Source organism: Geotrypetes seraphini, chromosome 3 (genome assembly GCF_902459505.1).
Source record: "Geotrypetes seraphini chromosome 3, aGeoSer1.1, whole genome shotgun sequence".
NCBI lineage: Eukaryota > Metazoa > Chordata > Amphibia > Gymnophiona > Dermophiidae > Geotrypetes > Geotrypetes seraphini.
In genome coordinates, this window is record NC_047086.1 from 170,539,357 (window position 1) to 170,552,732 (window position 13,376).

General features: G+C 43.5%; 1 protein-coding gene across 16 annotated transcripts in view; it reads left to right on the top strand.

The window, feature by feature from the left end:
* The window catches only part of EYA4 (EYA transcriptional coactivator and phosphatase 4), a 443,388-nt gene that overhangs the window by 401,090 nt on the left and 28,922 nt on the right, over positions 1-13,376 (top strand). For all 16 annotated transcript variants that reach the window (XM_033939344.1, XM_033939346.1, XM_033939333.1 and 13 more), the window contains one exon: positions 7,914-8,003. In XM_033939344.1, coding sequence (XP_033795235.1) covers positions 7,914-8,003 — 90 coding nt within the window. The remainder of the gene's footprint in view (positions 1-7,913; positions 8,004-13,376) is intronic.

Sequence of the window (13,376 nt, forward strand, 5' to 3'; positions counted from 1 at the left end):
CAGGCTCACTCTAGGGCTCCACCAAAATCACAGCCCACTGCGCCTGCGAAGCCGTCTCCGTCCTTTTGACGGGATGAGCGGATGGGGGCGGGCCCCCTCCGCACCTCCACCTGGCCTCCTTCCCATCGGGGGATGCCTACGAGCCTACTACCCTTGCTGGGAAGCCATAACGTCGGACTCCTGGGTCCTTGGCGTGATCTCATCGGGATACTCACTAAACTTTCGAGAGGTTCCTCCCAACAGCCCGCCGAGTGCGTGTCCTCCCAATCGAGCACAGTTGTCCCTCCTCCTCTCTGAGGCACAGGACCTCTTTCGCCTGCGGGCAGTGGAACCGGTCCCCCAAAACCAAAGGGGCCAAGGATTTTACTTCCGATACTTCCTGGTACCGAAGAAGACGGGAGACCTGCGCCCAATCCTGGACTTGAGGCGCCTGAACAAATTTCTGAAACGGGAAAAGTTTTGGATGCTTTCCCTTCCGATTCTGTACCCCCTGATCGACGAGGGCGATTGGCTCTGCTCCCTCAATCTGAAGGAGGCCTACACTCATGTTCCGGTGCACCCTGTTTGTCGCAGATTCCTGCGCTTTCAGGTGGGAGATCTCCACCTACAATACCGGGTCCTCCCCTTCGGCCTATCCTCGTCCCCCCGAGTCTTCACGAAGTGCCTCGTGGTGGTCGTGGCTGCCCTGCGATCCCAGGGCCTGCAAGTATTCCCCTACCTGGACGATTGGCTGATCAAAGCCCTGACCAGGGAGGGGGTTATCTCAGCGACCCGACAGACTATTACTTCTCTTCAGTGTCTGGGCTTCGAGATAAACTTTCCAAAATCCCAGCTGTGCCCTTCTCAGTCCTTACAATTCATCGGGGCCGTGCTAGACATGGTCCGTCTTCGTTCCTTCCTCCCTCCTCAGCGTCGGGAGGCGTTGGTAAATCTGAGCCGACAAGTCTCGAGATCGACCACGGTCTCGGCACGACAGATGATGACGCTCCTCGGCCATATGGCCTCCACAGTCCACGTTACCCCGCTTGCCCGCCTTCATCTGCGGTTACCACAGTGGACTTTGGCATCACAATGGCGTTAGGATCGGGACCCAATCAACTGCCACGTGACAGTGACGCCTTCCTTGCAAAGATCACTTCGTTGGTGGGCCGACTCTTCAAATCTTTCCAAGGGTTTGCTCTTTCTCGCCCCTCCACACCACAAGGTCCTAACCACGGACTCGTCGGAGTACGCTTGGGGGGCTCACGTAGACGGTCTCCGCACTCAAGGCCTGTGGTCCACGGAGGACCGTCACTGCCACATCAACGTGCTGGAGCTTCAGGCCATTTACCTCGCCGCGGTGGCCTTCCAACACCTGCTTCACGACCGGGTGGTTCTCGTCCGCACGGACAACCAGATGGCGATGTACTACGTAAACAAGCAAGGAGGGACGGGGTCCTGGCCCCTCTGCCAGGAGGCCTTGTGGCTCTGGGAGTGGGCGGTCTCCCAAAACATCTCCCTTCGGGCGGTTTACATCCAGGGAGAACAAAACTGCCTGGCGGCAGGCTCAGCCGCCTCCTACAGCCTCACGAGTGGTCCCTGCATTCTCAGGTACTACGACAGGTGTTTGACACGTGGGGGACTCCGCAGATAGACCTGTTCGCCTCCCCCGACAATCAAAAGATGCCTCTCTTCTGTTCGAGGATATACTCTCCGGACCGTCTCGAGGCCGATGCCTTCCTCCTAGATTGGGAGGGGAAGTTCCTCTATGCGTTTCCTCTGATTCTGAGGACGCTGGTTCATCTAAAATCGGTAAGGGCCACTCTGATCTTGATCGCTCCTCGATGGCCCCACCAACCTTGGTTTTCCCTACTACTTCAACTCAGTGTCAGGGAACCTCTACCTCTGCCTGTCTTTCCCTCTCTGCTATCTCAGAGTCGGGGTTCACTGTTACATCCCAATCTTCAGTCTCTTCATCTGACTGCTTGGTTTCTTTCCCCTTGACTTCCTTCCCCGTATCTCAGTCAGTTAGGGAAGTGTTGGAAGCTTCCCGGAAAGTATCGACTAAACTCTGCTATTCTCAGAAGTGGACTAGATTCTCATCCTGGTGCTCCACTCACCACCAGGACCCGGTGTCGGTTCCTGTGTCTTTGGTTCTGGAGTATTTGCTTCATTTATCTCACTCTGGCCTGCAGACCAATTCCATTCGAGTGCACCTTAGTGCGATTGCTGCCTTTCATCAACCCCTGGAAGGGAAGGCCCTTTCACTCCACCCCTTGGTTTCTCGTTTCATGAGGGGTCTTTTGAATGTTCACCCTCCCCTCAAACCTCCTCCTGTGGTTTGGGATCTTAATGTGGTCCTGGCTCAACTGATGAAACCCCCCTTTGAGCCTATGGATAAGTGTCATCTTAAATTTCTCACTTGGAAAGTGATCTTCCTACTCGCCCTCACGTCAGCTCGAAGAGTGAGTGAGCTGCAGGCCTTGGTGGCAGACCCACCTTTCACTGTATTCCATCATGACAAGGTGGTTCTATGCACTCACTCTAAGTTCCTACCTAAGGTGGTGTCTGATTTTCATCTCAATCAGTCCATTACTCTACCGGTGTTTTTTCTCAAGCCCCACTCTCATCCTGGAGAGGTGGCGCTCCACACTCTTGATTGCAAAAGGGCGTTGGCCTTTTACCTTCAACGCACTCAGTCTCATCGGAAAGTCCCCCAATTGTTTTTGTCCTTCGACCCGAACAGATTGGGGCACCCAGTTTCCAAGCGCACCCTGTCAAATTGGTTGGCTGCTTGTATTTCTTACTGCTACGCTCAGGCTGGTCTCACGCTGCATGGTCGTGTTACGGGACACAAAGTCCGAGCTATGGCAGCCTCGATAGCTTTCCTCAGGTCTACGCCAATTGAGGATATCTGCAAGGCTGCCACGTGGTCTTCGGTTCATACTTTCACCTCTCACTACTGCCTGGATACACTGTCCAGGAGCGATGGCCGGTTCGGCCAATCAATGTTACGTAATCTGTTTTCTTAAATTTGCCAACTTCCCTCCACCCCTTAGTTATTAGCTTGGAGGTCACCCACATGTGAGAATATCATGCCTGCTTGTCCTGGGATAAAGCACAGTTACTTACCATAACAGGTGTTATCCAGGGACAGCAGGCATATATTCTCACAACCCGCCCACTTCCCCGGGGTTGGCTTCTTTGCTGGATATGTGAACTGGAGACCACGAGGAGGGGATGCGCCCTCTAGTGGAGCAGGAGGCACACATGCGTGATGCAGCACAGCAAGCTTGAATCTTCAATCAAGTTTGCTTGAGATGCTGTCCGCATCGGGGCTCCGTAGATGACGTCACCCACATGTGAGAATATATGCCTGCTGTCCCTGGATAACACCTGTTATGGTAAGTAACTGTGCTTCGTGTCTAGGCATTGTAACATTATTTTGTGGTCAACTAAATCTAAAGCACTACTAAAATCTGGTTGTAAAATCAGAGCACTTGTGCCTCTGCTAAAAAAGACCGTATAGGAGATTGAGAATAGAAGCTAAAACTGTTTCAGTGCTATAGCCTTTTCTAAATCCTGATTGATGTTCACTAAAAATATTAAATTTGTCTAAATAGTTCACTAACTCCAGTCCTTCCTGTAGTTTAGTGAATAAGAGGATGCTCGCTATTGGTCTGTAATTGGATTTCAGGGCTATTGAGTTTTTCTGGTCTTTAGGGATAGGTGTAATCAGGATGTCTCCCATTTCCTCATGGAATATCCCTCTAGAAAGAGTAGTTGTTAACCAGTTAAATAGATCCTTTTTAAAGTCAGGTGTTGCAACTTTCAGGATCTTGGAGGAACATTCGTCCAGAAGGCAGTTTGACTTAGTATATTTATTGTACAAAGTTAAAAATTATTGCCAATTTGGAGGCTCAAAACGGTCGCCGAGCATATCTGCCCTGGAATCCTTTTCTTGAAATCAAAGTTGGTATTCAGTGTTTGATGTGGGCGAAGGAATAGCTGTTCTTAGTTCTGAGATTTTATTTTTAAAGAAATTGGCCAGGGTTTCGGCTGATGGAATGCGCTTGTTATCCTTTTTCAGGATCCGAGTAGTGTCTGTTAACATTTTTACCAGCTTAAACAGTTCTTTACTATTTATTTTTGATGTACCTATTTTCTGTGCGTAGTGTTTTGACCATTTCTCTTTAATCAAAATTTAATATTTTTTCATTTTTAGTTTCCAGTTTGTTTTGCCATAACCATGACTGCGCAAGGGTAAAATAGGCGTGGTTAATGCCGGAAGTACCCTTAGGTGTTGGTAGGCATCTCCGAAGTCATGATTCTTGTCACAGATAGGCACCAAGCCTAAGGTTTCGGTGCCTTTCTGTGAAATGGCACCATCATGTGATTGTCATGCGATTGGCACCACTTTTGTGGGCATCTGCCACTCACTGTGCCGTTTATAAAATCTAGGCCCTAGTCTATAAATGGTGCTCAAAAATAAGCGCTAGAATAGATCAGTGCTAAGTGTGCCCTTTATAGAATTGCATTTTGCACCAATTCCTATGCCCTAACTATGGGTGCTAGACTTACTGAAGCCTGATGTAAATGATGATACCCAGTATAATATGTCAGGTGTAACTCTGGGAAAGACCGAACAGGAAAAGGACTTGGGTGTACTGATAGATGGGACCCTGAAACCATCGGCGCAATGTGCGGCGGTGGCAAAGAAAGCAAATAGAATGCTAGGCATGATAAAGAAGGGAATTACGAGTAGATCAGAGAAAGTTATAATACCGCTCTACAGAGCCATGGTCAGACCACACCTGGAATACTGCGTCCAGCATTGGTCTCCATACCTAAAGAAGGATATAAAACTGCTAGAAAGGGTGCAGAGACGAGCAACGAAGCTAGTGAAAGGTATTGAGAACCTGGACTATGAGGAACGACTTAGGAGACTGGGGTTGTTTTCCCTTGAGAAGAGGAGACTGCGAGGGGATCTGATCGAGACTTTCAAAATACTGAAAGGATTCGACAAAATGGAGCAGGGAAAGCAGTTATTTACAATGTCCAATGTGACACGGACAAGAGGACATAGACTGAAGCTGAGGGGGGACAGGTCCAGGACGAATATCAGGAAGTTCTGTTTCACGCAGCGAGTGGTGGACACCTGGAATGCTCTCCCAGAGGAAGTAATTGCAGAATCCACCGTTCTAGGATTTAAGGGTAAACTAGATTCACATCTCCTTACGAGTGGCATAGAGTGATATGGGTAAGGGTAAATTAGATGCACATCTCCCTTGAGAAGCATACAGTGATATGGGGACTAAAACTATGCCAGGGTACACCTGGTGGGGCCTCCGCATGTGTGGATCATCGGACTTGATGGACCCAGGGTCTGATCCGGAGATGGCAATTCTTATGTTCTTATGTCACCGAATGTCCCTGACACACTCACGCCCCTGCCATAATCAGGCTCCCTTCTGAGTTGGAAGCAATGGGATTTGGGCACTTTGCATTATAGACTAACGAGCAGCCAGATATGTGTGCACATCCTAACTAGCATCAACTAATGCCAATAATGGGTTGTTAGCAGCCAAGTATTGCTTGTTAATGGCTAGTTAGCCAATTAAGGACCAGATTCACCAACCTGCCTGATCCGGGCTGGTCCAACAAATTCTTCAACATCCAATATGCAGATGGGGCGATTTCTACCCTGGATGGCAAGCACTTCCAAGGCTGACTGCCATGGAGTGATTGTATTTCATGTACGTGGCTCCACTTGTCTACCTTGCTTTTCAGCCCTTGCTTACTTTGCAAACGAAGCCCCAAAGTAATAGTTCTTAGCCCTGCGAGCCCATGTTTTTAACCCGCTTTAAACCCGCATTAGGGGCGAGCAGGCAGAAGAGATTGCAGAGCAGGGCAGAGAGCAGGGCTTCCAGTCGGAAAGATGTTTTCGACTGGTCCCCAGCAGTCGCTTCTTCAGTTGATCAGCCAGCCCAGTCAGATCGGATTGATTGTGTTGTGAATCGCATCCCTGCCTACATTGCATGCGTTTCTCCTCATTTGCATGCATGGATTCGAAGCGGATCGTAGGAGAGGTAAGTGAATCAGGCCGGAGGTAAATTTGATCGTAAAGGGGTCACAAACTGATTGGTACACGATCGGTTTGCTTTGTGAATCTAGCCCTAAGTTGCACACACATCTCAGAATCACACCCAAATTTGGGCACCATATATAGAACCCGGGGTAAATGCTGTGTATCCTATTTAATAAACAAAACAAAAAAATAGGGGGTCTGACAAAATGTTTTCCAAACAACAGAAAAAAAATGTATTTTTGATTGAATAAATCTTTTCTGTTGTTTGGAAAACATTTTGTCAGACCCCTACTTTTTGCTTTGTCCCTTTGCCCTTTTGGGTTTTGCTTTGTACCCTTTGCCCTTTTGGGTTTCTTCTCACTGATATCCTATTTAATACCCGCAAGCCATATGGCACTTAATGCATGCTAGTCCATTACCATGCACTAAACTTTAGTAAAAGGGCCCTTTGTTTTTGTTTTTTTACTGGCAATCCCATTTAATGCAAAGGGACCTATTAACACCCCCCCCTAAAAAAAAAAAAATCCGGATATATAGCACCATATGTTGTGTGCACAACTCAATTGTTTAGCAAGACCAATCAGCACCAATAATTGGCAATTATTACCTCATAATTGACACTGATTGTCACTAATTAGAAGTTACATGCACCACTTGGTAGGTGTGTTCTATTAAGTGGCGCATGTCCGTTCTAAACTAAACTAAACCTTAAGTTCATATACCGCATCATCCCCATGGAAGTAGAGCTCGGCAAGGTTTACAAAAACTTAAAATGAGAAAAGGTAGGAAAAGGTTTACATAAGTTTATAAATCGAGTGGGAAAGTAAGGGAAAAGAAATTACACGTTAGAGAAGAGCCAGGTTTTTAGTTGCTTGCGGAATAAATGGATGGAGCTCAGGTTCCGCAGCGGGATAGTGAGGTCATTCCAGAGACCTGTGATTTTGAAAAGAAGTGATTTTCCTAGTTTACCTGCATGGAGAATACCATGAAGGGAGGGGAAGGATAATTTTAATTTGTGGGCGGTCCTGGTGGAATAGGGGTACGAGGAGTTAAAAGAAAGTGGGATTAGGGAAGGAAGGATGCCGTGAATAATCTTAAAAGCCAGGCAAGAGCATTTAAATTGGACTCTGGAGATCACTGGGAGCCAGTGAAGATTGGCCTGGAGTGGGGAGACGTGGTCAGATTTACGTTTTGCAAAAATCAGCTTGGCTGCCGTGTTCTGAATAAGCTGGAGTCTTTGGAGGCTTTTTTTTGTTAAGCAAAGGTAAATGGCATTACAATAGTCAAGTTTGGAGAGGATGATGGATTGGACAAGGATGGCAGATCTTAAAAGGGGGCATGGTCAGCGGAGGAGCATGGCTGGATCATGGGCATTCTTAAAAGTTACAAGCAATGCTATAGAATATGCCCAATCCATGCAAATCTTAGGCGCAGGTATTTGGGCATGATTTTCCTTGGCCTAAGCGTGATTTTATATATAGCATATTCCTTTTATAGAATTGGGCTAAGCATTCTGTAGGTGTTGAGTATAGAATCAGGCCCACAGTGCATAATTGAGTAAATCTAGCCTTTAGATTTAAAGCTCTTTGGACATAAGCCGATCTATCATACCTAAATAGTAGCTTGCCTTGAGTACGTGCTTGATTTGAGTGCTAAATCAAAACTTCAAAAAAGAAATATCATATTTAAAGAACATTATTGTATCTATAATACATTTGTAAAGAAATGACCTCAAACTATGTTAGGCAGTTTGACAAAAGGCCTTTTGTCAGACTGTCTATACCCCAAGGCGAGGTGTTCTTCTGTTTGCCTGTAGGCTCAAACTATGTTAAACATTTTTTTGTAGGATCCGCCAATGGCAGTGACACTTGGACTTCGAATGGAAGAAATGATCTTTAACCTTGCTGACACACATTTATTTTTCAATGATTTAGAGGTAAGAAACTGGATTGTATCAAATAATTTTATGTCTGAACCTACATAAAAAGCCTCATATTGTTCAAAGTTTTTTCTCTTAAAGAATGGGGTAAGGCAAAGCTTCAGAATGAGAGTAACCAAACCTATTTAGGTTATCCATTTTTCAATCATCAGCTCAAAAATCGCTACCTTTTTTGTTGTATTCCTGTTACTTCATATTCCATATAGTTCTCTTTACCAGTATCCTTCTCAGAAGTTTCTACTTATATATCCATAATAAGTGAACAATATGCTCAAAACTTATCTTACTGAACAACCACAAAGGCCTTTGTGGTAATCCAGCTGTGTTCCTTTGCCTCTCCATTCATATCACTACTAAAAACCCACCTCTTCACTTTAGCTTTCTTGGAGATAAGGTTACGTGGATGGCCATTTTCGATAGGATGTCTAAAACCAGCTTTGACGTTTCCCACAAGATGTCCAAAAGTTGAAGTGGAGAAATGTCCATTTTCAAAACTGCTAGATGTCCATCTTATTTTTATTTAATCGCCTACTTAGATGTCTTAGTTGTCAGGATGTCCAACCTTAGGACGTTTAACTTTTTTAGGCATTTTCGACCACAAAAAAATCCAAGTTCAAAACATCTATACCCAAGCTGTTTGGGCATAAGAGTGGCCATCATTTATACTACACTGGCCACACAGACATGCCAGCAGATCAGTGGGACATCTTAGAGGGCACTGCTGTGAACTTCACATAAAGGGTATCAGGTACACATTTCACGTAACTCCCTTATAACATGTGGTAAGCTCTCTAAAACTCTCCCAAACCCTACTACACCCACCTGTCTACCACCCCAATAGCCCTTATAGCTCCAGGTAGCACCTATATAGCAGAAAGTATAGTGGAACCTAATGGCAGAAAGGAGTTCCCTTTTTGCAAGATAATGCACCTTCTCACGGGGCTGGTAAAACAATGGATGTTTTGATCCTGTTGGGGTATCTGTGCATATAATAGGATTTTGGTAGGTTTTGGTGGATTCACACTTTCCACCATAAATGTAGTGGGTAGAGTAGAATATAAGCTTGGGTCTCCCTCTCTATGATTTACTACACCACCCACCAGGTAACTCCACACAGCTACTTGTTGCTCTACTAGGCTTCCCTATACCAGATGCTGCTGTTCTAGAGAGAGGTATGTTTTATTCAGATCTTTGGGGGTGGGAGGGGATTAGTGACCACTGAGGGGGTGTGGGGGGATCATACCTTCATACATCCAGTAGTCAACTGGTCAGTTTGGGTACCTTTGTGGCACTTAGACACGTCTAAAACAGGTCTGGATGTCTGAATCGCTTCCTGGACATCTTGGGAAATGTTCGATTATCACCGCAAGACGTCCAAGTGTTAAGCACGCTCATGCATGCCCCCTTGATCTTTAGATGTACAGCAGACAAAAAGCCTAGCAAGACATCTAGAAAGTCAGTGAAAATGAGCACTTTTTTTTAATGAGCCCCATAGCTGTATTTTACTTCTTTACTTATTTTATAATTTTATAAAAAATTAAACAGTATACTAACAAAATTTGTTTGGTTTGGGAAAAGACCAAGAATCGCTTTAGCATCATTACAAAAAACAATTAAGGAAGGAGGGGTAAATTTTCCAAATTTCTATAGGTACCATCAAGCCTATATTTTAAGACAGGGAATGTATTGGATCCTCCCAGATCTCATGGAAAATGTACCCGACTGGTTATATTTAGAATGGCGCCTCATGTTCCCTTTACATCCAGAACATTTCATTAGTATAACAATACCTAGGAGATATAAAGATCATAGAATTCTAATAGATACATGGAAAACATTAAGATTTATAAGCAATTTATCAACAGATCCATTGGCTAAATCTTTAAATCAATCTATTTGGGTAAACTCCAGGATCAAAATTGGTGGATTTAAAATAGTATGGAAACAATAAATAAAAGCAGGTATACGTACTTTAAAAGATGTAATAGTAAATGGATCACTGCTTAGTTTTTCACAATTGCAACAAAAATTTGGATTAGAAAAAACACAATATTTTAAATGGATGCAATTGAAGCAGGCCATTCAGGAAGGGTTCCCTGAATGGAAGAATCTTAACACTCAATATAGTTTACCAATCCTTTGTTTTCAAGCGGATTTTCTAGGACACCAAGCCGCAAAATGGTATAAGAAAATAAACGAATTTTTAAACAAAAAAAAGAGATCAGGACTTAGGGATATTTGGAGTATTGAGATAGGACAGATAATTTTTCCATCTCAATGGCAAAAATTTTGGTCCTGGAGAATACATACTACAAGATCAGCATCTATGAGTCAAACATGGTTGTTTTTATTACATAGAGTTTTATGGACCCTACGAGATTACAAAAATTAGATAGTAATAGATCTAATAGATGCTGGCATTGTAGGATAGAAGTGGGGACATTGGACCATTTACTATTCTTTTGTCCCTGCATTAATTCCTTTTGGAAATTAATTTGGCCCCAAATTAATAATTTATTAGAAAATCATGTTGGACTATCATATGATACAATATTATTTGGAACAGCAATGAGAACACAAAGTCCGATTTCAGCTAATAATAATAAACTTTTATTAATTTTAACAGGGGTCGCCATATAGCAAATTACTCAGAACTGGAAGGATTACACTAAATTGAATTACACTTTTTGGTGGAATTCAATTTGTCATATATATAAAATGGAAAAAGTATTGGCATTACAACAAGGTTATATTAAAAAATTTAATAAAATATGGGGACCATTGACAAATTATTCTACTGATCAGATATAATAACACATGTATAGAATATATAGAAGGGGTAGGGAGGGAAAACTATTGTAATATTAATATGATATAAAATTCTGATAAAGGGTTTATTTAATTCACATTGTAAGAACATTTAATAATAATTTCAAGTGTTTTTTCATAATTGAATGTATTACATGTATTTCACTTGATGTAAGAATTTAAAAAAAGAATAAAAAATATTTATTAAAAAAAAAACAACTTATTTTATGATCAATTTTATGTTATGAATGCAGCTGTAAGTAGGCTCAACTTACCTATCAATTATTTATTTATATTCTGTATATCCTACAATTCTATGCGGATTACAAATTATTCAGGTACTCAAGCATTTTTCCCTATCTGTCCCGGTGGGCTCACACTCTATCTAATGTACCTGGGACACTGGGGGAAGTAAGTGTCACCAGGGTCACAAGGAGCAATGTGGGATTTGAATCCAAAACCCCAGGTTGCTGGGGCTGTAGCTTTAACCACTGCACCACACACTCTCCATATTGGTGTTCTTTTCATCTCTTCTTTTAGTCTATATTCTGCCTTGACCTGATTCCAGCATTAGCCAGTCCTTAAATAATTAGCCAGTCCTTAAATAATTATGCATGTATAGATCAGCTACACATGTAAAGAGCTATTTTAGAAAGCTATTTAGAAAGCTATTTTAGAAAGAGACTGAAAAGATAGTCATATAACAGTGTACCTATATATAGGTACTCACAAAGCTCCTGATTGTCATATAGGTGCTCTGTTAACCGGAACTCAAGCAACCATAAAAGAAAATCAAAGAAATACTGTAATACTTTAAATAAAAATGAAAATAAAATCAATTTCTGGCAGAAATTTAAGTGTAAACTTGGCATGCCACACCTGAGTACACCCACGCTTTACCTACCACATGTCCGGTAGTTTGTCTGGAACACTTTATGGTATTGCATAGTATGGGGTTTAATATTAGTTAAGCCTTTTTTTAATAGTAATTCTTAAGCAACCAGGAACTACATTTATCCGGCATCTATCAATCCCCTTGGGTGCTGGTTAACTGAGAGTCTACTGTATTCTATAAAGGAAAGTGTGCACCTACTTTTCTTTATAGCAAGCTTGTTCAGCTTATGGTTCTTGGGCCAGAACCTATGTACTTTTTTTCTGCCCTCAGAAGCTTGATAATTCATGTGTTGCTTATAGCAAGATTCACAGGAGCCAACTTTTGAAAATGATTTGGGGGTGCTGACCTCAAAACGCACAACAAATTTCCACTCACCCAGAAAAAAAAAAAAAAAAAATCATCTGGTAGTGAATAACCAGCCTATATCTAAACCCTTCTTCTATTAAACTGCGCTAGCAGTTTTTAGCGCAGTGAGCCGCACTGAATGGCCCGTGCTGCTCCCGATGCTCATAGAGTTCCTATGAGCGTCGGGAGTAGCACGGGCCATTCAGTGCGGCTCACTGCGCTAAAAACTGCTAGCGCAGTTTAATAGAAGAGAGAGTAAATGTCAAGAGCAGGGTAGGCAATGTGGACAAATCAAAAGCTAAGATCCTGCCACTCTCTCCTTCCCCTCACAACTTGTCAGCTCTCTCTCTCCTTCCATTCAGGCCATTTATAGCACTTTTCTCCAACCAGTCCCTCAGCCCATCATCTAAACCACACTGTTTTCCTTCATTTTTTCACTTTCCCCTAATTTCTTTTTCTTCCTTATTCTCTTTCCCTCCCTGATCCCTCTGCAATTTTTATTTTTCTTCTTTTGCATAGACATCATTTGATGTTTTATATTTGAAGGCAGGGAGTTGAACAGCTCTCTTCCTGCTCCAATCTCTAAATCCTTTGTAGCCCGTTCTGCTTCTCATTCCTCTTGACCCAGACCTCTATTTCCCTTCACTCCCCAGCAAGCTCCAATGTACTTTTCCCTAATCAGTTGTTCGGTGCAGGTTTAGCTCACTCATCCATTCACTGCTTTCCATTTCTCACTCTCCTCTACAGGTGAGACTTCCTTTCCTTGGTAGGTTTAACTCATCTTCTATTTGTGACTCCCTGTTGACCACTCACAGGCGTGGTTCGTGTGGGTGTGGGGAATGAGGGCAGAGTGGGGCAGGGCTGGGGGCAAAGGACCAGGTGTCCTTTTTTTTTTTTAAAGAGGAAATCTCATAACCCTAATCCAGGGGTGTCAAAGTCCCTCCTGGAGGGCCGCAATCCAGTCGGGTTTTCAGGATTTCCCCAATGAATATGCATGAGATCTATTTGCATGCACTGCTTTCATTTTAGGCTAATAGATCTCATGCATATTCATTAGGGAAATCCTGAAAACCCGACTGGATTGCGGCCCTCCAGGAGGGACTTTGACACCCCTGCCCTAATCAGAGGCCACATTTTATATATCAGAGGCCACCTGGTATATTTTGTAACATAAGAGGGTCAAAACACACACACACAAGCTCTCATCTGAGAATCGAGTACTCTCTCTCATGTCCCCCCGTCAGCCATCACCCAATCTTTCTCATGTCACCACTCTACAAGTACATGTCATTTTGCACCAAGTGTACCCTTCTGTGCATGCA